Genomic DNA, 20,891 nt, shown 5'->3' on the forward strand with positions numbered 1-20,891 from the left:
GGTCTCTTTCAGCAGTGGGGAGATTGTTGGTTAGTTCTGTTCACCACCGGTAAGAACGCGCAATATCAGCAGTTCTGTGTGCTGGAGTTTCTAAGGCGACTCCTTCTGCGACATTGTCTGTCTTGAGTTGAGCTCAAGCCTCCTGTACGCCTTTCCACCCATGCCACTCATGCCCAGAGTGCTCAAGAAGATCAGGAATGACTGGGCCAAAATTATCCTAGACTGGGTGCAGAAAGTCTGGTATCCCAAACTGTTGACCATTGCCAACGGTCCTCTGATCAGGTTAGCCCTTGGGCAGGATCTTCTGTTGCAGCAGCAGCGAAGGGTCCTCCACCAAACCGGTCAACACTCCACCTTCTTGCGTGGAAATTGAGCAGTGACAGTTGACAGCTTTCATACTGCCTCCCGATGTCTGCAACGTTGTCTTGGCAGCCAGGCATCCCAAGACGGTATACACCTGCCATTGGGGAAAATTTGTGTCATGGTGTAAAGAACAACAAATCGATCCCTTTCTCAGTGTCTTCTCTTCATTTAGTCTCTTGCCCAGCCGGACCTTGCTCTGGACACTCTCAAAGGTTATCTTTCTGCTATTTCAGCTTTTCTGCAGTTGCCTGACTAGCCACCCCTCTGCAAACCCACTATTGTAGTAGATTTTTTAAAGGTTTCCAACATTTGTTTCCACTTTCTCCTTTTATTATGCCTCAGTGGGACCTCAATCTTGTCCTCACTTTCCTTATATATGCTCCTTTCGAGCTGTTGCACAATTATCCAATCAGGCTTCTTATCATCAAGACAGCCTTCCTTATGGCTATATATTCTGCCTGGAGGGTTAGCTAGCTTCAGGCTTTATTATCCAAGCCTTCATACTTACTACCCAGACAAACTGGTCCTTCGTACGGGAGTTTCCTATATACAGAAAGTGGTCGCTTCTTTTCACATAGGCCAATCCATCACTCTACCTACTTTATACTCATCCTTCCAAGGGAGCGGAGTGACCTCACTGTTTGGACCCAAAAAGAGCGTTCGCGTCCTACCTTGACCAGAAACAAGAGTTCCAGGTGCACAACCAACTCTTCGTGGGGTTTGTCGGAGCAAAGAAAGGATAGGCCGTACAAAAGGGGACCATCTCTTGATGGGTAATGCTCTGTATTCCGATCAGCTATGCTTTGGCCAAAAAGCAACCCCTTCAGGGTTTGCATGCCCATTCCACCAGAACTAAAGCTGCGACCACTGAGTTAGCATGTGGCGTTTCGGTCCTGGATATCTAAACACTATCACCTAGTCAGTCAAGTCCGTCGGGATTAGTCAGTCAAGTCCGTCGGGAAGGGCACTTTGCCTGTTTAGTCCTGCAGGCTTTCATCGTATGAAATTGGTCCGCATGCCCGCCCCCGGGGAGATATTGCTTGGGTATCCATTCAGAAGGTAAGGAATCTGCAGCTAGAAGTCTGTATCAGATGAACAAGTTAGTTACCTTCAGAAATGGGTAGAGGTCTCTATCAGATGAACAGGTTACTTACCTTTGGTAATGCCTTATCTGGTAGAGACTCTATCTAGCCGCAGATTCCATACCGACTCACCCATCCTCCTCTCTGCAAACGGATTTCTAGGGACAGGGCTTTCCCCCTTTTCAGGGCTCTAGTTTTCCAAACCAGTGGTCAGTGTTCTTCGTGGCTCTGCACTCCTTGCGTGGAAAGTCACAAAAAGAAACTGACAATAGCGTGCTAGGATGGCGCATATATAGGCACCGATTACGTCACTTTCGGTGATGCCTTGCGGAGCCGAATGATGCCACCTACTAGCACACAGAGATACTGTTAGAGAAATTTTATCGGATCCAGTCTGACTCCTGGAGAAAATTCAAAAGGTAAGGAACCTACAGCTAGATAGAGTCGACCAGATAAGGCATTGCTGAAGGTAGGTAACTTGTTCGTTTAGCAGCAGAAACAGGAAGTTGTCCATTTCCTGCCTCCGCAAGAAATGTATTCAATCACATCTATTATCAAAAAGAATGTGTCCTTTGGCTTCCCTCTTACTCTGTTTACATTTGTAGAAAGATTTTCAAAGCTTGGGTCATCAAAAAAATTGTTTGCAGGTAAAGATATATGAATTTCGCTTCAGGAAAAAAGCGATTGATCGCAGCCACTAAGATATGGTGTTTAGAAGATAAAACGCCTGCATTGGGAAAGAATGAAACTGGGCAAATTAAAATGTAAACAGCACTTTTCTCGTTGCGGACTGCGGCCTGTGATCTAGGCAATGAAAGACTCTCTTTCCTTTTAAATTCTTCTTTCTTATTTGTTAAAGATTCATTTTAGATTATTCTTTTATTTTGCCTTATTTCCAAAGGACATCCATTACCTTGCGCTAGATAAGGGTGAATTGGCGCTGGCTGAAGTGGCAAAGAAAAAGGCAACTGAAACAGACACTGAATCAATATCTGCCGGAGCTGGTAAGAATTAATGCGGTTAAAAAGGCCCTTTCCATTTTGATCAATACTTGCTTTGTATCGCCGCCATGGCATATAGAATAGAGGGTTATTGGTTAATTTGAATCACTTTCTTGCTTAAGAGGAGGCAGAGGAGAAAAGGGTCTAACACCACGGAGTCAGCTGTAGGCGGTGTCTCGTATGGCTGGTGGGGGTGTTTTATCCGTTTCTAAACTTGAAAAATAAAACTACTTTACACATTTTACATATTTGTATTTTTCTAAAGCTATTTTATTGATTTTACATTAAAAAAACTAAACTTCATTATTCAGGTGGTGGAATAAGCAGCACAGAGATCAATGTACAAGCAGCAGTGCACCATAGCAGTAGGTATTAAAATTAAATCAGCATGGGGACTACTGATCTGTAACAAATGCATCTTTTTTTCCACACGTTTTTATAGGTTTTATTGTATAACATAAACTACAACATCTGGCAGCAGTTAATAACTCACTTTGTCGAATTGTTGTCACAGTAGCTCCGTTTCCTGACATAGGACAATAATACAGGAATGACAGAGGTGGGTAGGGGGATATCCTAGTGCGACATAGAAACTAGATGGGGGGGCGTGACACTAGTCTAGAGGCGGTTATAAAGGTGGGGGGGGACTTTTTTCGTTTTTTATCGATCAGTAGTGTCTAGATCTAGGGTGTGGGGGTAGTCTCGCAGGGGTTGCCATATATCAATGGGGAGGGACATCGGGGGTTGGAGGATGGCATAGTCGCCGCTGAGGCTGTCACAGTCTGACATGCGTTTGAGCCAAGCAGTGGGAGAGGGGGGTAGTGCAGTGCCCCAGTAGACAGCAATCTCGCGTTTAGCTAGAAGGAAAGCCATGGAAGCAAATGCATCTTGTATATCCCCGTTTTCACTGCATTTTTCTGCGAAGACTCGTCGTCACTCAGTGCAGCCATCATCTCTCACCAGTCACGTCGGTCCACCATATGTTTGTCAGTTTGAACCGTAGAGACTGGAATCTCTTGCAACCAACCATTCTCTGGCCTCTCTTTTCATAGTTCAGGGAGTAGGCAGAGGGTTTCCAATGCAACCTCTTGGCTAATAGTGAAGATAAGGGCACCTTTAGAGCAGATATCTCCCTCCTTGGTCTGAGGTGTAGTCCCAATATACAATGTACTAAGCAGGGACTAACTATGACTTTCCTCGGGGCATGTTACATGTCTTCAATATTGCATTGTAGCTGGACACGACCGTATTATGTTTATAACATCAGTTCCTGTATGTTGACATCTCAGACACTTGTATGTCTCGGATGGGTATAAATTGTCGATAGTGTGAAATAGCCCCTACGCAATGAGTGTATCAAAACTGTGTGAGACGAAATCTAGCATTGCTCTTCGCTGGTTTTTTATTGGCTTATATGTTGCTACATATTTGTGTTTTTAATGTGGGTTTTCATATTCTGCATGTTTGCCCAAATATGAAAAAGCAAATTTGAAAGTGATGGAGAGTGGACATAAAACCAGGCCAACCCATTGGATGGAACAGAAGGCCTTATTTGTCTCCCAGGATTTCCAAAGAAAAGTATTTGGTTTTTCCTTATTTACTTGGTCACCTCATTTTCCCAAAATGTAGCTCTTTCTTTTTCGAGCTATTCATCAGTCAAACGCAGTCAGAGGTGACTCTCGCTGTGAGAGTGCCTGTTGCTGATCACTTGTAGAGACGGAACAGCACATGCTTTCTTTGGTCACAGCTTCTCTGTTGTCACAGCTTCTCTGTTTTACCTAAACTATGCACAGTTAACAAGCACTCACTGCCTGCAAGTGAGATGGCCTTTGGTTGCTGCAGGGAGTAGTCATCCTTGTTAATGTGTTAAGACATATATTATATTTTATTATATAGCGGCATGAAGCACCAACATTTGCATCCGGTTCCTGGTGTCCTTTTGTAGTGCAGTGTTGACAGGGTGTTGGAATTAGTTTGGTCTGAATGTGAGGCTTTGGGCGAGGAACATGAGGTTCAACGTCCTTCTTCAAACATGGCGCTGCAACGTTACTGTGCAAAAGTATGAGGGGTGTTTCATAGAGTGTAAGGATCGATGCAACTGTAAACGTACCATTTTAGGAGTGGTTAGTTTCCCAAGTTTAGATTACTTTCCTAAATTTGAGACTGTCCTAGCATACATAACATGGGGATAGTTGGAGAATGCCATGGAGAAGGTTACATAGATTACATCCCAGAAGTGACAGTGGTCCATCCCATATACTGCGAGAAGTCCACTCAGAAGCAGAGACACAGCCACTGAAAGCACTGTTAATCAGTGTAAAGGTATCTTGAGAGATGTAAGACAAAACAAAGACTAATATGTAGCACCAACATAGCCGGAGAAGCGAATGGGGTTCTGTGTGTGTTTATACCAAAAATGGTGGAAGCGCAAAAGGCCATGTAATCCATAAAACAACATGCGCAAGGCAGGGATACTGTCAGGTGAGTAAAATGATGCCAAATGGGTTAAATACCAGTTGCAGCAGTAATGTACGATAGTGACATGAGCAGAAGCGATTCCGTTTTTTAACGGCATGGCCCGTTCCACCTGAGATGCCCCTACACCTCTTCAGTGACCTAAGAAGTAGAAGAGCAACCAAGATTGACAAACTGAGCAGAAGTTAGGCAAACTTTAAAGGCTCATATTTCTCCTACACTTGAGAAGCAGTTAGTATCTAAAGCCCCTCTCATACTTCCAAAGGTGGCCAAGCGCCATTTTGGTGAGCCCTGATCTGGACATGGCTCAAACTCTAGCCGACTGGCAAATTGCACATTCAAGGGTGAGACGTGACGCCATTGACTGGTTACTTATCTGACAGAACAAGAGGCAAACGGTCCGCCATCTATTGCCCTCCTGTTCTCACCCCTCCAATTGAACTCTATTCTTTCTTCAAGATCCCAAATATCCTTTCTCTTTCTAGTTTATCTGCTGAAGCATCTTTCTACCCTTCTGAAATTTCTCTTAGGCATTTTGCACTTTCATTGTTAGTATGGACTGCCTTTTCAGGGTAAAAAAGAAACTATGTGGTGAATCGAGACTTTACCTACTTATGTTATTTTGGCTAAGAATCCAGCCTGGCATAGAATTGGAGGGGCTCAACCTTACTCTTTTTTTGTACTGAAGTTTTGCAGAAAAAACACTTAAGTAATTTTCCACAAATTGACTTTCATTCCTATCTCTTCTATTTACCTCACCTAGCCCCCGCTAAATCTCCGTAGCTTCTGTTTCACCAGATGGTCATGAATACATAGTACAAAGTTTGCAGTGGTGCCATTCTAGTAACTTCGATATCACGGCCTCCTTCTTCCAAAGTGACAAGGAGTCGGTCTCCATTTCTCTTCATAATGAACTCTTTATATGTAAGGTTGCACAACCAGGATAAATGCTGTACATGTGAGGGGATCAAGTGATGTGGCATGATTGAAAGTTTCCTTCTCTGCGACTGAGTACTCCAGCTCTCGTGCCTCTTTTCTTTTTTTTAATTTGTTTTTTATTTTTGATTTTATCAGACATATATGAGTAAAGCATATACAGACATGCATTGCACAGTAGATAGCAACTCTGATATCACAGTTTGAGGATTCTTTAAAACAGACGATATCATATCGTCAGGACACAAAGATATACCATGTAATACTATATTGTGACTTCCGACATATCAAAGCAGTCAGCATTACAATGGGAATCAATATTAGATAGCAAATAAAAAAAAAAAAAAACACACACAGGCAGATCAATCCCAGGATATTGTGGTGTCTTAGTGAAGTAGTGAGTTAACGATATGTCACCAAATCCAGGAGCCCACAATGAGGATCTGCATTACTAATGAAAGGGTGTCGAACAATAGAATATGTGGTGGCAAGTCAACTATTGGGACGCTTCCTGAGAGCTAGCAGTCGTCGGTGGCCTGGAGTCACCAGTGGGGGTAGCGTCTCTTTGCCTGAGCCAAGTCGTGAAGGGTTCCCAGATATCTTTTGGGCGAGACGCCATGGGCATGAGGTGCCAGTAAGTCGCCAGCTGTTCCTGACAACAGTCAATGTCCCTGACCCATTCCAGAACTTGAGGGTGCTTAGGGGCTCCCCAATGTATAGCCAGCCTGTGCTTTGCTAGAAGTAGCGGTATAGCAGTAAGGCGGCGCAGCCCTGGCGGGGTCTCCTCAACATAGTCTAGCAGTGTAACTAATAGGGAACACTCCAATGTTTCTTCAGTGATGGCTCATATGGTATCACATACCTCCCCCAAGAATTTAGAGACGGCTGGGCATTCCCATGCTATGTGTAGGAAGGCGGACCCTTCGCTCTTGCACTTCCAGCACAGCGAATTCGCCCGCAACTTTAATTTAAATAACTGTAAGGGATAAGGATACTATCGATGTAGGATTTTAAAAATGTATAAGCCTCAGCTTATAGCTCGGGATAGGTGTTGTAGTTGTGAGCAGCAGAAAGCCTACTGTTCATCTGTGGGCTGGTCCACCAGCTCCGACCTCCAGTGATCCAACGCTTTTAGAGCAATCCATAGGGTGTGTGCTTGAGTGTGAGTATAGAGCCTGGTGACCAATTTGCGAGAGGACGGTGTACCAATAAGTGTTCTAACAGCGGCATGGTGGCAGGGGTTTCTGGATAGAAGGGTGTAATGTTTTACAGGTGGGCCTTAATTGATAGCATAGGAACAATTCCAGAACCGGCGTGTGCCCTCCATCCTGGCCAGCGGGCGGTTCCAGGAACTTGCCCTGTCGGTAGAGGTCACCTAGCGTTGATATACCCATTTTATGGGCCCGATCTATGGCGCCCTTGTCGTGTAGGATGGGAAAATATAGGTGTGACGCAAGTGGTGTAGAGGGTGCGTACAGTAAAGGGGCATCTGTCCGCTTTCTCAGCCCTTCCCAAGCCCATCTCACGTTCTCAACTGTATTGATTTCGTTAGAATTTCTGTGGTAGGGTTGATATACAGCAATGTGCAGTGGAATGGGGTCAGCTATGTCCTTTTCGGTGGCCACAAGGGGTTGAAACAGGACGGGGTCTACCCAATAATGATGAAATTGTGCCTGTGCACTCAGTGCATAGAGTTCGAAGTCAGGCGCTCCCAGACCCCCTTTCGATAGTGGGTGAGTTAGCAAGTCCCAGCTTACTCTGGGTTGGCCTCCAGCCCAGATCGAAGTAATCGTGATAGATCGTAGGGATTTCAAAAAGGTCTGAGTTAGTGGTATGGTATTTTCATGAAAAGATATAACAGCTTGGGGAGGACAATCATTTTCAATATGGCAACTCTGCCCGCCACAGTCAGAGGCAGCGCGGTACAGAATTTAACCTAGTTTTCAAGCCAGTCGAGTAATCTACCAAAGTTCAAGCGCCAAATTTGTTGTATGTCTCTGCTGAGCCAGACACCCAGATACTTCACAGCGTCATCCGCCCATGTCAGCGTGAATTCCAGTTCGGTGTCCAGGGGGGCATCCGTAAGCGGCAAGATGGAAGACTTCGTCCAGTTTATTTTCATGCCAGACAGACCGCTAAAGCGGAGTATTTCCCGCAGCACGGGGTTTAGGTTGTCGTCAGGTTTCCTAATTTATAGCGTGATGTCATCGGCATAGATTGAGATGATAAGATTTCTATCCGTGAAGACCAGACCACGGGCAGAGTGATGCTAACGAATCCTAGCAGCCAATGGCTCCATTGCCACCGCAAACAGAAGTGGTGACAGGGGGCACCTCTGCCTGGTTCCACGGGTAACGGGAAAGGGGTCTGAAATTAAACCATTGGCTTGGGGCCCGGGCAATGGGTTTGGTATATAGTAAGATGATCAATTTAACGAAATTTGGGCTGAAACCCAATCTGGGCAAAATGGTGAACAAGAAGGGCTATCCCAAAGAATCAAACACTTTGGTGGCGTTCAGAAATACTGCAACAGCTGGGAGTTTGGGATCAATTTGGTGGAGCGTAGAAAAGAAGGTGCGCAGGTTGTGGGCTGTCGATCTGCCCATTATAAAGCCAGATTGATCCGGCGAGCGATAAGAGGCATTAACGGCCTGCAGACTATCAGCTGTCAATTTGGCCAGAATTTTGGCATCTACATTAATTAACGAAAGGGGTCTGTAAGAGTCACAGAGGGTCGCAGTCTTACCGGCTTCAGTAGGGTAATGATTACATCCTTTCTCATGGTCGGCGGCAGCTCCCCAATCTCCAGCGATTCTTGATAGACATCTAGAAGGCGGGGCGCAAGTAATTCTGCATATGTCTTATAGAATAGTGTAGTCAACCTATCCAGCCCAGGGGCCTTCCCGTTTGGGAAGCCTCTTATCACCTGAGTTATGTCGTCTACTGTAAACGATTTGTCCAAGTATTCTCTGTGGGCGGCACTAAGCCATAAGAGCTCTAGTGAGTCTAGGTAGTCGCCTAAGTCCGGGTTGGGTGTCCGCTGCGTGGCAGTATAGAGAGAAGAATAGAATTTGGTCAGATGTTCATGTGTGGCCACTTGACCTCTAATAAGGGAGGAGTCGTTATCAGCAAGCTCAGCAATAAAGTTGGGTGTTGTGTGTTGTTTAAGTGCATAGGCCAGGGATTTCCCTGGCCTGTCGCCCTCTCATAACTCCGTGCCCTAGCATTCTTTCCCAGAAACCTGGTTTCCCTCTCCGCTTCGGTTTCGTATTCGGATATGGTACTTCGTATAGAAGCTAGTAGTTTAGGGTTACTGGAGCTGAAATAGAGCAACTCCAGAGATTTGATATCCTGCTCAAGTTTGCTAAGAGTCAAGCGAATGGACACAAGTACTCCTGATTGCTTAGAGATGCAAACCCCTCTTATTACCGCCTTGAGGGCCTCCCACAACACAGAAGGAGAGTCCACCAATCCCTCATTAGTAGAGAAGAAGTGCATAAGTTCAAGCTTGATTTCCTCTTTAAATGCAGCATCTAACAGAGCATGTGGGGGAAGTCGCCAACTGAATGCGCGTGCCAAAGTATGAAGAACCTTCCACAGAAGCACAACCGGGACATGGTCAGAGAGTGTGCGCGGTAACTGTAGCACGTCTCTGGTCCAGGCCGCGACATCGCACGTAACTAGCCAATACTCCAATCTGGACCAGGCGCTGTGATAGGAAGGGATGCAGCTGCCCTCCCTGACATCGGGGTGTCTACTGCGCCAGATATCAACAAGCCTGTGTTCAAGTATGGTGTTGTTTAACTGCGGTGTCGCTTTTTGATGAGGATTACACGGGGTGCCTACCCTGTCTAGGTTATTAATTAAAACAGCATTAAAATCGCCTCCACAAATTACAGTGTCCCCGCCCACGGCCATAATCTTGGCCCATACAGTAAGGAAAAACTGTGGGCCGTCCACAAATGGGTCATAGACGGCAACCAAGGTGACTTGTGTTGTCATGAGATATCCCGTGACGATAATAAAGCGCCCCTCCGGGTCTATTTGTGTGAACATTGTGGACCAGCCTAGATCTCTCCTAATCAATATTGAGACTCCCCTGGCATAGTTGGAGTATGGAGCCAAATGTATCTTCCCCCAATATCCATGTTTCAGCTTTGGGTCGGCAGTGAGCTTCAAGTGAACTTTATGCAACTAGTCAGGTCTGCCACTCACAGTGGTGGCCACATCCTCGACCACATCTGGGTCCACGGGGTCAAGTCCTCCTGCCCACTTATAACACCATGTGTGTGGTCCGATCATTTCTTAATTGACACCACTTTCTCGGCCGTTGGCCAGATCAGGACCCCACTGCAGGAGGGTGGCACCGCACGCAAGTGGAGAGCCGCCGACTCCTCTAAACTTCTATCTCATCTTTCTTTCACCCGCCCCCTGTTCCCCATCGACTCAAGCACCGACGAGCTTCAGGGACATGTTTCTGACTGGCTCACTACAGCCAGCGATATTTTTGCCCCTTTAACTAAGTTCCCCCGATCCCGACACTGTCACTCCCACAAATGGTTTACCCCTCACCTTAAGACCTTGCAGCTAGAACTCCGCCGATTCGAGCGTAGGTGGAGGAGAGACTACTGCTTATCTAGCAGAGGCGCATATGTGGCCGCGCGGAATCAGTATAAAACAGCCATTTCCGCTGCCAAAAAAGCTTATGCCTCAGATAAGATCTTATCTGCCCCCTGCAAGTCTAAGGAGATTTTTAAAGTCCTCAACGAATTCACTTCCGACCCCAGGACACTTCCGACTCAGGCTCCTACACAGGAATCTTGTAACGCGCTGAGCACTTTCTTTGTTCAAAAAATTGCTTTGATCAAAGATACCATCCCGACTATCCCCCCTGGCGTTGGCTCCGTCTCCCCCCCCCACAATGCTCTTTCTTTTACGCTGTTCCCCCCCTTAGACCCTACCGCTTTGGCCACGCTGGCCACCCGTGTTAAATCTGGATCCCCAGACGATTGTTGTCCTCCCACCATACTACGAAACATCTGCCACTCTCTACCTGACTGTATCCTTCCCCTGCTGAATTCTTCTCTCTCGTCCGGTACGGTACCCCGCTCCTTCAAGGAGGCCGTGCTGGTGCCTCTATTGAAGAAGCCTGGGGCTGACCCCGCCGTTCCGGCGAACTACCGCCCCATCTCTCTTTTGCCTTTCCTCTCTAAAATCTTGGAAGCCCACGTCACCACCTGTCTCTCACAGTTCATCGAGAGCTCCAACTTTCTTGAGGCCAATCAGGCCGGCTTCAGACCCGGCCACTCTACGGAGTCTGTCATCTTGGCTGTGTTGGATGCCCTGAGAGACGGTGCTGACAAGGGTACCCCCCAGGCCCTGGTTTTATTAGATCTTTCGGCTGCTTTCGACACGGTGGATCACAGCATCCTTCTCCACCGTGTCGAGCAAGCTGGCATCCAGGGCCTGGCGCTGGCATGGGTCAAATCCTTCCTGACCGGGAGGTCTCAGACCCTCAGCCTGGGCACTCTTAGAGCTCCTAGGGAGCATTTGCCCTGTGGGGTCCCTCAGGGCTCCTCCCTATCCCCCCTTCTTTTCAATCTTTATCTTCGACCCCTTCTTCTTTCCTTGAGGCAGTGGGACGTCATCGTCTTCAATTACGCGGACGACCTGCAACTCATCTTCCCTCTTGATTCCCCCTCTGCTATTCCCAATTTTCAGGCAGTTATGTCCCACATCCTATTGTGGATGTGCCAAAACCAGCTCAAACTGAATCCCGGAAAGACGGAGCTTCTTCTCCCCGGTAAGAGCTCTACCTACTGGGGTCCGCATTTCTGGCCGGTAGAACTTGGCCCCCCCCCCACCCCTGTGGCCTCGGTAAAAAGCCTAGGGGTCACTATTGACTCCGGTCTCTCCCTCGGGCCCCAGGTGGGGACAGTTGTCTCCTCCTGCATGTTCCAGCTGCGCAGGATCAGGAAGGTGGCTTATCTCCTCACTCCTGAAGCTCTCCTGCAAGTAATCATGGCCCTCGTCCTCTCCCGCTTAGATTTTTCGAATGCTATCTATCACGGTCTGCCTAAAACATCTCTTTCCAGACTACAATCTGTTCAAAATCAAGCGGTGAGATTGGCCTTTGGGATTCCGAAATGGCAATCCGCCAAACCCCTTCTTTTAAAACTGCACTGGCTCCCCGTCATCTCGAGGGCAGCCTTTAAGATCGGCTGCCTCACCTTTAAATCTTTATCCGGTTCTTGTCCCGTCTTTCTGAAATCCCTCATTAGGACCAACAGTCCCTCACGGAACCTGAGATCCTCTCATCTTCACCTCTTACTTATTCCCCCTGTCAAACTTTGCAGATCCGGAGGCCGGAGATTCGCATTCCTGGCCCCCAAACTCTGGAATTCCTTCCCCCTTTCTCTCAAAACCTCTAACTCCCTCACCCTTTTCCGTAAATCCCTAAAAACTTGGCTCTTCCCCCAATCCGGCTAAACCCTTCTAGTCCCTCAGTATTCTGCCAGCGCCAGGAAACCCACGGTGTCAGCGCGCTTTACAAGTTCCCCTTACAATACAATACAATACAAGTGGGTATCCTGGAGAAAGCATACATCAATACAGTGCCTGCGTAAGTATGTGTGAGTATCAGCCTTGCTTTCCGCAAGTCGTTTAGCCCTCTCACGTTCCACATGAGGAACCTAGTTTCAGTCATGATAAAACAGTGGAAAATGAGCAACGTGAGTCCGGCCTGAGATAGAATCGTCGTGTTAGGTCAATAAAGGAGGTGTAAGATATTCATGTCGCCAGAGTTGATTTACATAAATATGAACATGTCCCTGCAGTATTGGAATTACAAATGCTATACCTCTTATGCAAGTGCAGTGCAACTAATAAGCCTTTGTCTGTGAATGCTTGAAACCCCATTTCCCACCCCCCCTCCCACTACAACCTCCCAATTAGGTTGAGACCGGAAACCCCCCACCCACCCTTGAATTATCCCGATAACAAAACATGAACTCAAAGACATGGGAGATCTCCCTGTGGGGGCCTGGGACGACGGCTTGAACCTGCCTACTGGCAGGGTGGCCAGGCTTGTGCGTGAATAGAGCAAATCCTACTTAGTTACACCTGGGAAATAGAGTAAACTATACTACTAACATTGGTCTTCGTTGGCCAGTAACACAACTGGTAAAACAATATGAAAGGAACGGGCCACAGAACAAATTCGCAAGGAGCAATAACATTACAATTAGCTAAATGTTGTAGAGGTCTGGTGAGCTTCAGTATATATTGGAGTCGGCATCAGTCAGTCATTGTCACTCAAATTCGGTTCGGGAGCGGAATGCTGTGAAGAGAGTGAGGGCGATATCCACGGGCGGATGTGTTTAGTTAATTTTAAAGCCGAGTTGGCATCTGTAAAGAAGTGTACCTGGACTTCGTGCGTAATTTTCAGCTTTTCCGGATACAACATGGCATATGGGATGGAAGCATCTGTAAAAGTCTTTTCGCTGGTGTGAACTCCCTGCGGCAGCTTGTATAGCAGGAGTGTAGTCAGGGAAGAAGGACAGTTGGTTTCCCTGATTTGTGATGGGGCTTTTTGCCCTAGCCTCCCTGAGGATCGCATCCCTGTCCGCATAGTTCAGGAGTCGTGCAATGATTGGGCGTGGCCGGGGGCCAAGGGACCTGTGAGCCCGCTCCACAATCATAACCCGAGAAAGCACTGGGCCAAACAGTTCACGCAATAGGTTATCAATGAAGGGTTCCATTTTTGGAATTGCTGTTGATTCTGGAAGGCCAAGAATTCTGAGGTTGTTCCATCGTGAACGCGCCTCCAAATCCTCGTTCTTAGCCTTGATGACCGCAAGCACTGTCTCCATGCTTAGGATTTGCACTCGAGACTCAGATTGAGAGTCTTGGGTGTCCGACAATCTGTTTTCCAGGACATCCAGGTAAGTTTCATGTGCAACCACCCGCTTTTTGACAACATCCAGGCTTGAGGTTAATGCATCAATATTATTGTCTATGGTTTTGAGGCTGGAGCGCACATCAAGTAGGATAGAGCGCATATCTTCTACCGGTTGGTCTGCCATCTATTTGGGGCCCTGGGTGGCGTCCAGTTCCGTTGTCACCTCCGTGGTGCACGTTTGACGTTTGCTCTCGAATGGGATCTTGGGCTGCTTTGGATCTATCTTACCCATGATAGCAAGCCCAATATCGCAGTCGGCCACGAGTCCGTCTGAGCTGATAGTCCACGCCCAAGCCTTGAATGTCCCCACATATCGCCGAAGGCAATCCAGCAGCTGTTACAGTGACCTCTATGTCCTCTAAGTGAGGTTTGTCGTTAGCCCAGCCGCGGTGTACCACCCCACATGCACTTAGGGACAAATGTTTGTGACTCAACTGAGAATGAAAACCAAGGGAGGACCCTCTCCGCAATCAGACAGGATGACAGTGAAGGGGGGGCGTTCTAGATAGCCCCCAGCCCGTATGAAATAGACATAGTGATGCGTGTCAGTGGCAAGGTTTGCACTCCTCCTGCGTAGGCAAACAGGTTGGTGGAGCACGCCCGGTAAAAGATCCCAACTAGGCAGCTGGTTATAGGCAATGAGCCGAGATCGTCTCAATACAGAGCCTCAGTGAGGAACTGTCTGTCCCTGATTGCCCCAGCAGCAGTCACGCCGAAATGTGCACCTTCGCCATAGTGTAGTTAACTACCACAGTGTAGTTAGTGCATTACATGTACACACCAGATATGTAGAGCCTGATAAAAACAGTGGATGCGGAGCCGGGGGCCAGGGTTGTCTTTCCAACTTCAGGGCAGGAGGAGGGGGGGCCCCACGCAGGCCGCCGAGCAGGAGAAGGAGGCTTAGCGGGCCCATGTACAGCCGGAACACCCTCCTGCAGTTTTAATGCAGGGGGGGCTAGCCAGATGGCCGCGACCCACCTCAGCCTCCCTACTTCTTGCCGCCGATGCCTGCACAGAAGCCCCCCCTGTGTAGAAGCAGGCCAAGGCCCAGTGAAGGGCGGGTGGTGTCCGGGCCTACACAACAATATCCCAGCCCCGCAGCTGTCAGGTGCTGCAATGGGGCCAGGGCCTATGTGGCGTGGCTCAGCCCAACCCCTTCCCAGCAGCGGACTCAGACCCACTTACCGCACCTTTTCCCAACGCTGTCTTCAGTTCGCCACCAGCGGTCACAGATCCGGCTCTCGCTCCCACGCAGGTCTGCAACAGCTCGCCTCCGATCTCGCCAGCCGCAGCCACAGTCGCCACCAGGGCGCGCGCACACGCCCTCCGCCCGGGCTCTTGTCAGTATATGCAGGCCAGCTCTAGCATATGAACTGAGCTCCGGTTCCGCCGTCCGTCCCCTGTGCCCCCGGATGTAAGTTGGTGTCTTCTCTTCGTGTAGGGCGCCCGGCAGTCTGGAGCAGCTACTGGATCTCGCCGAGTAAGGCAGCCATTTTCAGCCATGGTCACGGCCTCGGCACACACTCCCATTTTCAGCCGTGGTCACAGCCTCGGCACACACCAGCAGTTGTCAGTGTGTTCCGGCTTTGCAGGACAGCTGGGAATTAATCCAGGCTCTCCAGCTGTTTTTAGCTCATGGTAGCGGGGTTTTTATGTCAGCAGGACCCGCGCCTTCGTGGTGATTTCTAGGATTGGAAAGTCTGACCTGCAGAGCCCCTTCAACAGGCGGCCATCCTGCAGCGCATCATAGCCAAGCCCCATGCCTCGTTTGTAATTTCCTAGCATTCTCTGAGTCCTGGGGAAGAAGAAATTAAAACAATACCAGCAGTGCACATTTTTGTGTACAGATTTCATTAGTTTTTGGGTTCTCTGGATTTGGACTGAACGATTGCACTGTTGCGCTTCTGGGTGTGAGAGACTTCTTGTACTTGCTTTCAAATCTCCCATTGCCCCAAGTGAAGAGTTTAAAGGTCAGTGAGTTCTGTTTGATGTTGACTAGTCTGCTAGAGGTTCAGTTACCTCTTACTTGCTGCATCAGTTTTTTTGGGTTAGAGCACTAACACTGTGACACTTCTTTTAAAATGCCTACTAAATCACTCAAAATGATACAGTGCAATGTAGTGTGAAGTGATTAACTGTGATGGACTATTTTTCTGGAAGACGAACATATATTTCTTGACCTAAGTGTAAAGGTAGTCATGTTCAGGAATATAGGACAAAGCAAAGGCCACTTAGTAGCACCATTGTAGCCAGAGAAGCAGATGGTTCGGGATTAAGATCAAGGTTTTTATTTTCAGCACACTCAGTGGTTTTGAGGATATTTGCATGTCAGAGAACGGATTTTGTAGCTCGAGCCTAGCGCCAGTGCGCAAGCGCTGCTAGCTCTGCAAGGCATGCTGTATTAGGGTATGCACTAGAAGCCCCGCCCACTCTCCACCCACATCTGTCATTGGCTTTGTGTCATTGTCCTTCTTAAATGCTGGCTTCTGATTGGTAAATAGTCTTGTTGGTCCCTCCTTGGTACAGTCTTGTCTCCATTTGTTACTGCCCATAAGGATTGGACCTTGTATTCGTCATGTTACATGGTCTGCTTTATCTTGGCTGTGAGCACTATTTTGTTTAATGTTTTTAGGTCGAGCTGGCGTTGGAGCGCGAAGCGCTCCCGCCAGCGAGTTCTATAGTCGCCGTGTTCACTGGCAAGGGAGTCTAGAGCTGTGCACGAGCCGCTACTGGCCTGTGCACGAGCCGACTCAGCTCTGTGGACGCGCACGTCTCCGGAAGACGTGCTGCGCCCGAGCCGCCTCCCGCTTGTTCTTTCAACAAATATTCTCGGAGCCGTAGGGCAAAGTTACCGAACAGCACAACAGGTAGGCTTTTTACATTTATGAAGACAGTATGATAGGCCTCGTACACACACCTCCCCTTCCAGTGCCATACTAAATCAATCTAGCAGTGTACCCTAGGTATTGTTGGGTACAGAGTATTTGAGATCTTGCTGTTGGCTATGGGCTATTAACGATGAAAGTATTCTCAAGCTTTGTCTGCGCAATTACATATTTTGTGATGATCATCGTGATTTCCTGTTTGGGTTTTTCGGATCCAAGAGAGGTGTTAACAGTCGATAAAGTTGATGTTTATAAAACTGTAATAAAGCGTCCTGTCTCTTTTTTGTGTTAAGCTTTTTTTTGTTTTCTACACGTAGTATATATATATATCTATATATATATAGTCCAGGGCAGACAACCAAAGGAAGAAAATAATTTCGCGAAAGGCGTGTATTGTATTGTAGCTGAATGTATATAGTGCTTCTTACCTCTGAGGAAGAGCACTAGAAGAGGGGTAAGCACACTTACAGAGTGCAGTTTCAGAGTGCAGTTTCAGAGTGTAGTTTCAGAGTGCAGAGTGTGCAGATTGAGAGTGCAGATTGAGAGTGCAGATTGTGAGTGCAGATTGTGAGTGCAGATTGTGAGTGCAGATTGTGAGTGCAGATTGTGAGTGCAGATTGTGAGTGCAGATTGTGAGTGCAGAGTGCAGATTCAGAGTGCAGATTCAGAGTGCAGATTCAGAGTGCAGATTCAGAGTGCAGATTCAGAGTGCAGATTCAGAGTGCAGATTCAGAGTGCAGATTCAGAGTGCAGATTGTGAGTGCAGATTGTGAGTCCAGAGTGCAGATTCAGAGTGCAGATTCAGAGTGCAGATTCAGAGTGCAGATTCAGAGTGCAGATTCAGAGTGCAGATTGTGAGTGCAGATTGTGAGTGCAGATTGTGAGTGCAGATTGTGAGTGCAGATTGTGAGTGCAGATTGTGAGTGCAGATTGTGAGTGCAGATTCAGAGTGCAGATTCAGAGTGCAGATTCAGAGTGCAGATTGTGAGTGCAGATTGTGAGTGCAGATTGTGAGTGCAGAGTGCAGATTCAGAGTGCAGATTCAGAGTGCAGATTCAGAGTGCAGATTCAGAGTGCAGATTCAGAGTGCAGATTCAGAGTGCAGATTGTGAGTGCAGATTGTGAGTGCAGAGTGCAGATTCAGAGTGCAGATTCAGAGTGCAGATTCAGAGTGCAGATTGTGAGTGCAGATTGTGAGTGCAGATTGTGAGTGCAGATTGTGAGTGCAGATTGTGAGTGCAGAGTGCAGATTGTGAGTGCAGATTGTGAGTGCAGATTGTGAGTGCAGATTCAGAGTGCAGATTCAGAGTGCAGATTCAGAGTGCAGATTGTGAGTGCAGATTGTGAGTGCAGATTGTGAGTGCAGATTGTGAGTGCAGATTGTGAGTGCAGATTGTGAGTGCAGATTGTGAGTGCAGATTCAGTGTGCAGATTCAGAGTGCAGATTCAGAGTGCAGATTCAGAGTGCAGATTCAGAGTGCAGATTCAGAGTGCAGATTGTGAGTGCAGATTGTGAGTGCAGATTGTGAGTGCAGAGTGCAGATTCAGAGTGCAGATTCAGAGTGCAGATTCAGAGTGCAGATTCAGAGTGCAGATTCAGAGTGCAGATTCAGAGTGCAGATTGTGAGTGCAGATTGTGAGTGCAGATTGTGAGTGCAGATTGTGAGTGCAGATTCAGATTCAGAGTGCAGATTCAGATTCAGAGTGCAGATTCAGATTCAGAGTGCAGATTCAGATTCAGAGTGCAGATTCAGATTCAGAGTGCAGATTCAGATTCAGAGTGCAGATTCAGATTCAGAGTGCAGATTCAGAGTGCAGATTCAGATTCAGAGTGCAGATTCAGATTCAGAGTGCAGATTCAGAGTGCAGATTGTGAGTGCAGATTGTGAGTGCAGATTGTGAGTGCAGATTGTGAGTGCAGATTGTGAGTGCAGATTGTGAGTGCAGATTCAGAGTGCAGATTCAGAGTGCAGATTCAGAGTGCAGATTCAGAGTGCAGATTGTGAGTGCAGATTGTGAGTGCAGATTGTGAGTGCAGAGTGCAGATTCAGAGTGCAGATTCAGATTCAGAGTGCAGATTCAGATTCAGAGTGCAGATTCAGATTCAGAGTGCAGATTCAGATTCAGAGTGCAGATTCAGATTCAGAGTGCAGATTCAGATTCAGAGTGCAGATTGTGAGTGCAGATTGTGAGTGCAGATTGTGAGTGCAGATTCAGATTCAGAGTGCAGATTCAGATTCAGAGTGCAGATTCAGATTCAGAGTGCAGATTCAGATTCAGAGTGCAGATTCAGATTCAGAGTGCAGATTCAGAGTGCAGATTCAGAGTGCAGATTCAGAGTGCAGATTGTGAGTGCAGATTGTGAGTGCAGATTGTGAGTGCAGATTGTGAGTGCAGATTGTGAGTGCAGATTGTGAGTGCAGATTGTGAGTGCAGATTGTGAGTGCAGATTCAGATTCAGAGTGCAGATTCAGATTCAGAGTGCAGATTCAGATTCAGAGTGCAGATTCAGATTCAGAGTGCAGATTCAGAGTGCAGATTCAGAGTGCAGATTGTGAGTGCAGATTGTGAGTGCAGATTGTGAGTGCAGATTGTGAGTGCAGATTGTGAGTGCAGATTGTGAGTGCAGATTCAGAGTGCAGATTCAGAGTGCAGATTCAGAGTGCAGATTGTGAGTGCAGATTGTGAGTGCAGATTGTGAGTGCAGATTCAGATTCAGAGTGCAGATTCAGATTCAGAGTGCAGATTCAGATTCAGAGTGCAGATTCAGATTCAGAGTGCAGATTCAGATTCAGAGTGCAGATTCAGATTCAGAGTGCAGATTCAGAGTGCAGATTCAGAGTGCAGATTCAGAGTGCAGATTCAGAGTGCAGATTCAGAGTGCAGATTCAGAGTGCAGATTCAGAGTGCAGATTGTGAGTGCAGATTGTGAGTGCAGATTGTGAGTGCAGATTGTGAGTGCAGATTGTGAGTGCAGATTCAGAGTGCAGATTGTGAGTGCAGATTCAGAGTGCAGATTCAGAGTGCAGATTGTGAGTGCAGATTGTGAGTGCAGATTGTGAGTGCAGATTGTGAGTGCAGATTGTGAGTGCAGATTGTGAGTGCAGATTGTGAGTGCAGATTCAGATTCAGAGTGCAGATTCAGATTCAGAGTGCAGATTCAGATTCAGAGTGCAGATTCAGATTCAGAGTGCAGATTCAGATTCAGAGTGCAGATTCAGATTCAGAGTGCAGATTCAGAGTGCAGATTCAGAGTGCAGATTGTGAGTGCAGATTGTGAGTGCAGATTGTGAGTGCAGATTGTGAGTGCAGATTGTGAGTGCAGATTCAGAGTGCAGATTCAGAGTGCAGATTCAGAGTGCAGATTCAGAGTGCAGATTCAGAGTGCAGATTGTGAGTGCAGATTGTGAGTGCAGATTGTGAGTGCAGAGTGCAGATTCAGAGTGCAGATTCAGATTCAGAGTGCAGATTCAGATTCAGAGTGCAGATTCAGATTCAGAGTGCAGATTCAGATTCAGAGTGCAGATTCAGATTCAGAGTGCAGATTGTGAGTGCAGATTGTGAGTGCAGATTGTGAGTGCAGATTCAGATTCAGAGTGCAGATTCAGATTCAGAGTGCAGATTCAGATTCAGAGTGCAGATTCAGATTCAGAGTGCAGATTCAGATTCAGAGTGCAGATTCAGATTCAGAGTGCAGATTCAGAGTGCAGATTGTGAGTGCAGATTGTGAGTGCAGATTGTGAGTGCAGATTGTGAGTGCAGATTGTGAGTGCAGATTGTGAGTGCAGATTGTGAGTGCAGATTCAGATTCAGAGTGCAGATTCAGATTCAGAGTGCAGATTCAGATTCAGAGTGCAGATTCAGATTCAGAGTGCAGATTCAGATTCAGAGTGCAGATTCAGATTCAGAGTGCAGATTCAGATTCAGAGTGCAGATTCAGAGTGCAGATTGTGAGTGCAGATTGTGAGTGCAGATTGTGAGTGCAGATTGTGAGTGCAGATTGTGAGTGCAGATTGTGAGTGCAGATTCAGAGTGCAGATTCAGAGTGCAGATTGTGAGTGCAGATTGTGAGTGCAGATTGTGAGTGCAGATTCAGATTCAGAGTGCAGATTCAGATTCAGAGTGCAGATTCAGATTCAGAGTGCAGATTCAGATTCAGAGTGCAGATTCAGATTCAGAGTGCAGATTC

The 20,891-nt window shown here is 47.3% G+C and overlaps 1 protein-coding gene across 13 annotated transcripts in view; it reads left to right on the forward strand.

The window, feature by feature from the left end:
• WDPCP (WD repeat containing planar cell polarity effector) overlaps positions 1 to 20,891 on the forward strand; it is a 2,510,630-nt gene that overhangs the window by 1,407,749 nt on the left and 1,081,990 nt on the right. For all 13 annotated transcript variants that reach the window (XM_078649441.1, XM_078649443.1, XM_078649444.1 and 10 more), the window contains one exon: positions 2,347 to 2,449. In XM_078649441.1, coding sequence (XP_078505567.1) covers positions 2,347 to 2,449 — 103 coding nt within the window. The remainder of the gene's footprint in view (positions 1 to 2,346; positions 2,450 to 20,891) is intronic.

This window comes from Lissotriton helveticus, chromosome 6 (assembly GCF_964261635.1).
Source record: "Lissotriton helveticus chromosome 6, aLisHel1.1, whole genome shotgun sequence".
Lineage (NCBI taxonomy): Eukaryota > Metazoa > Chordata > Amphibia > Caudata > Salamandridae > Lissotriton > Lissotriton helveticus.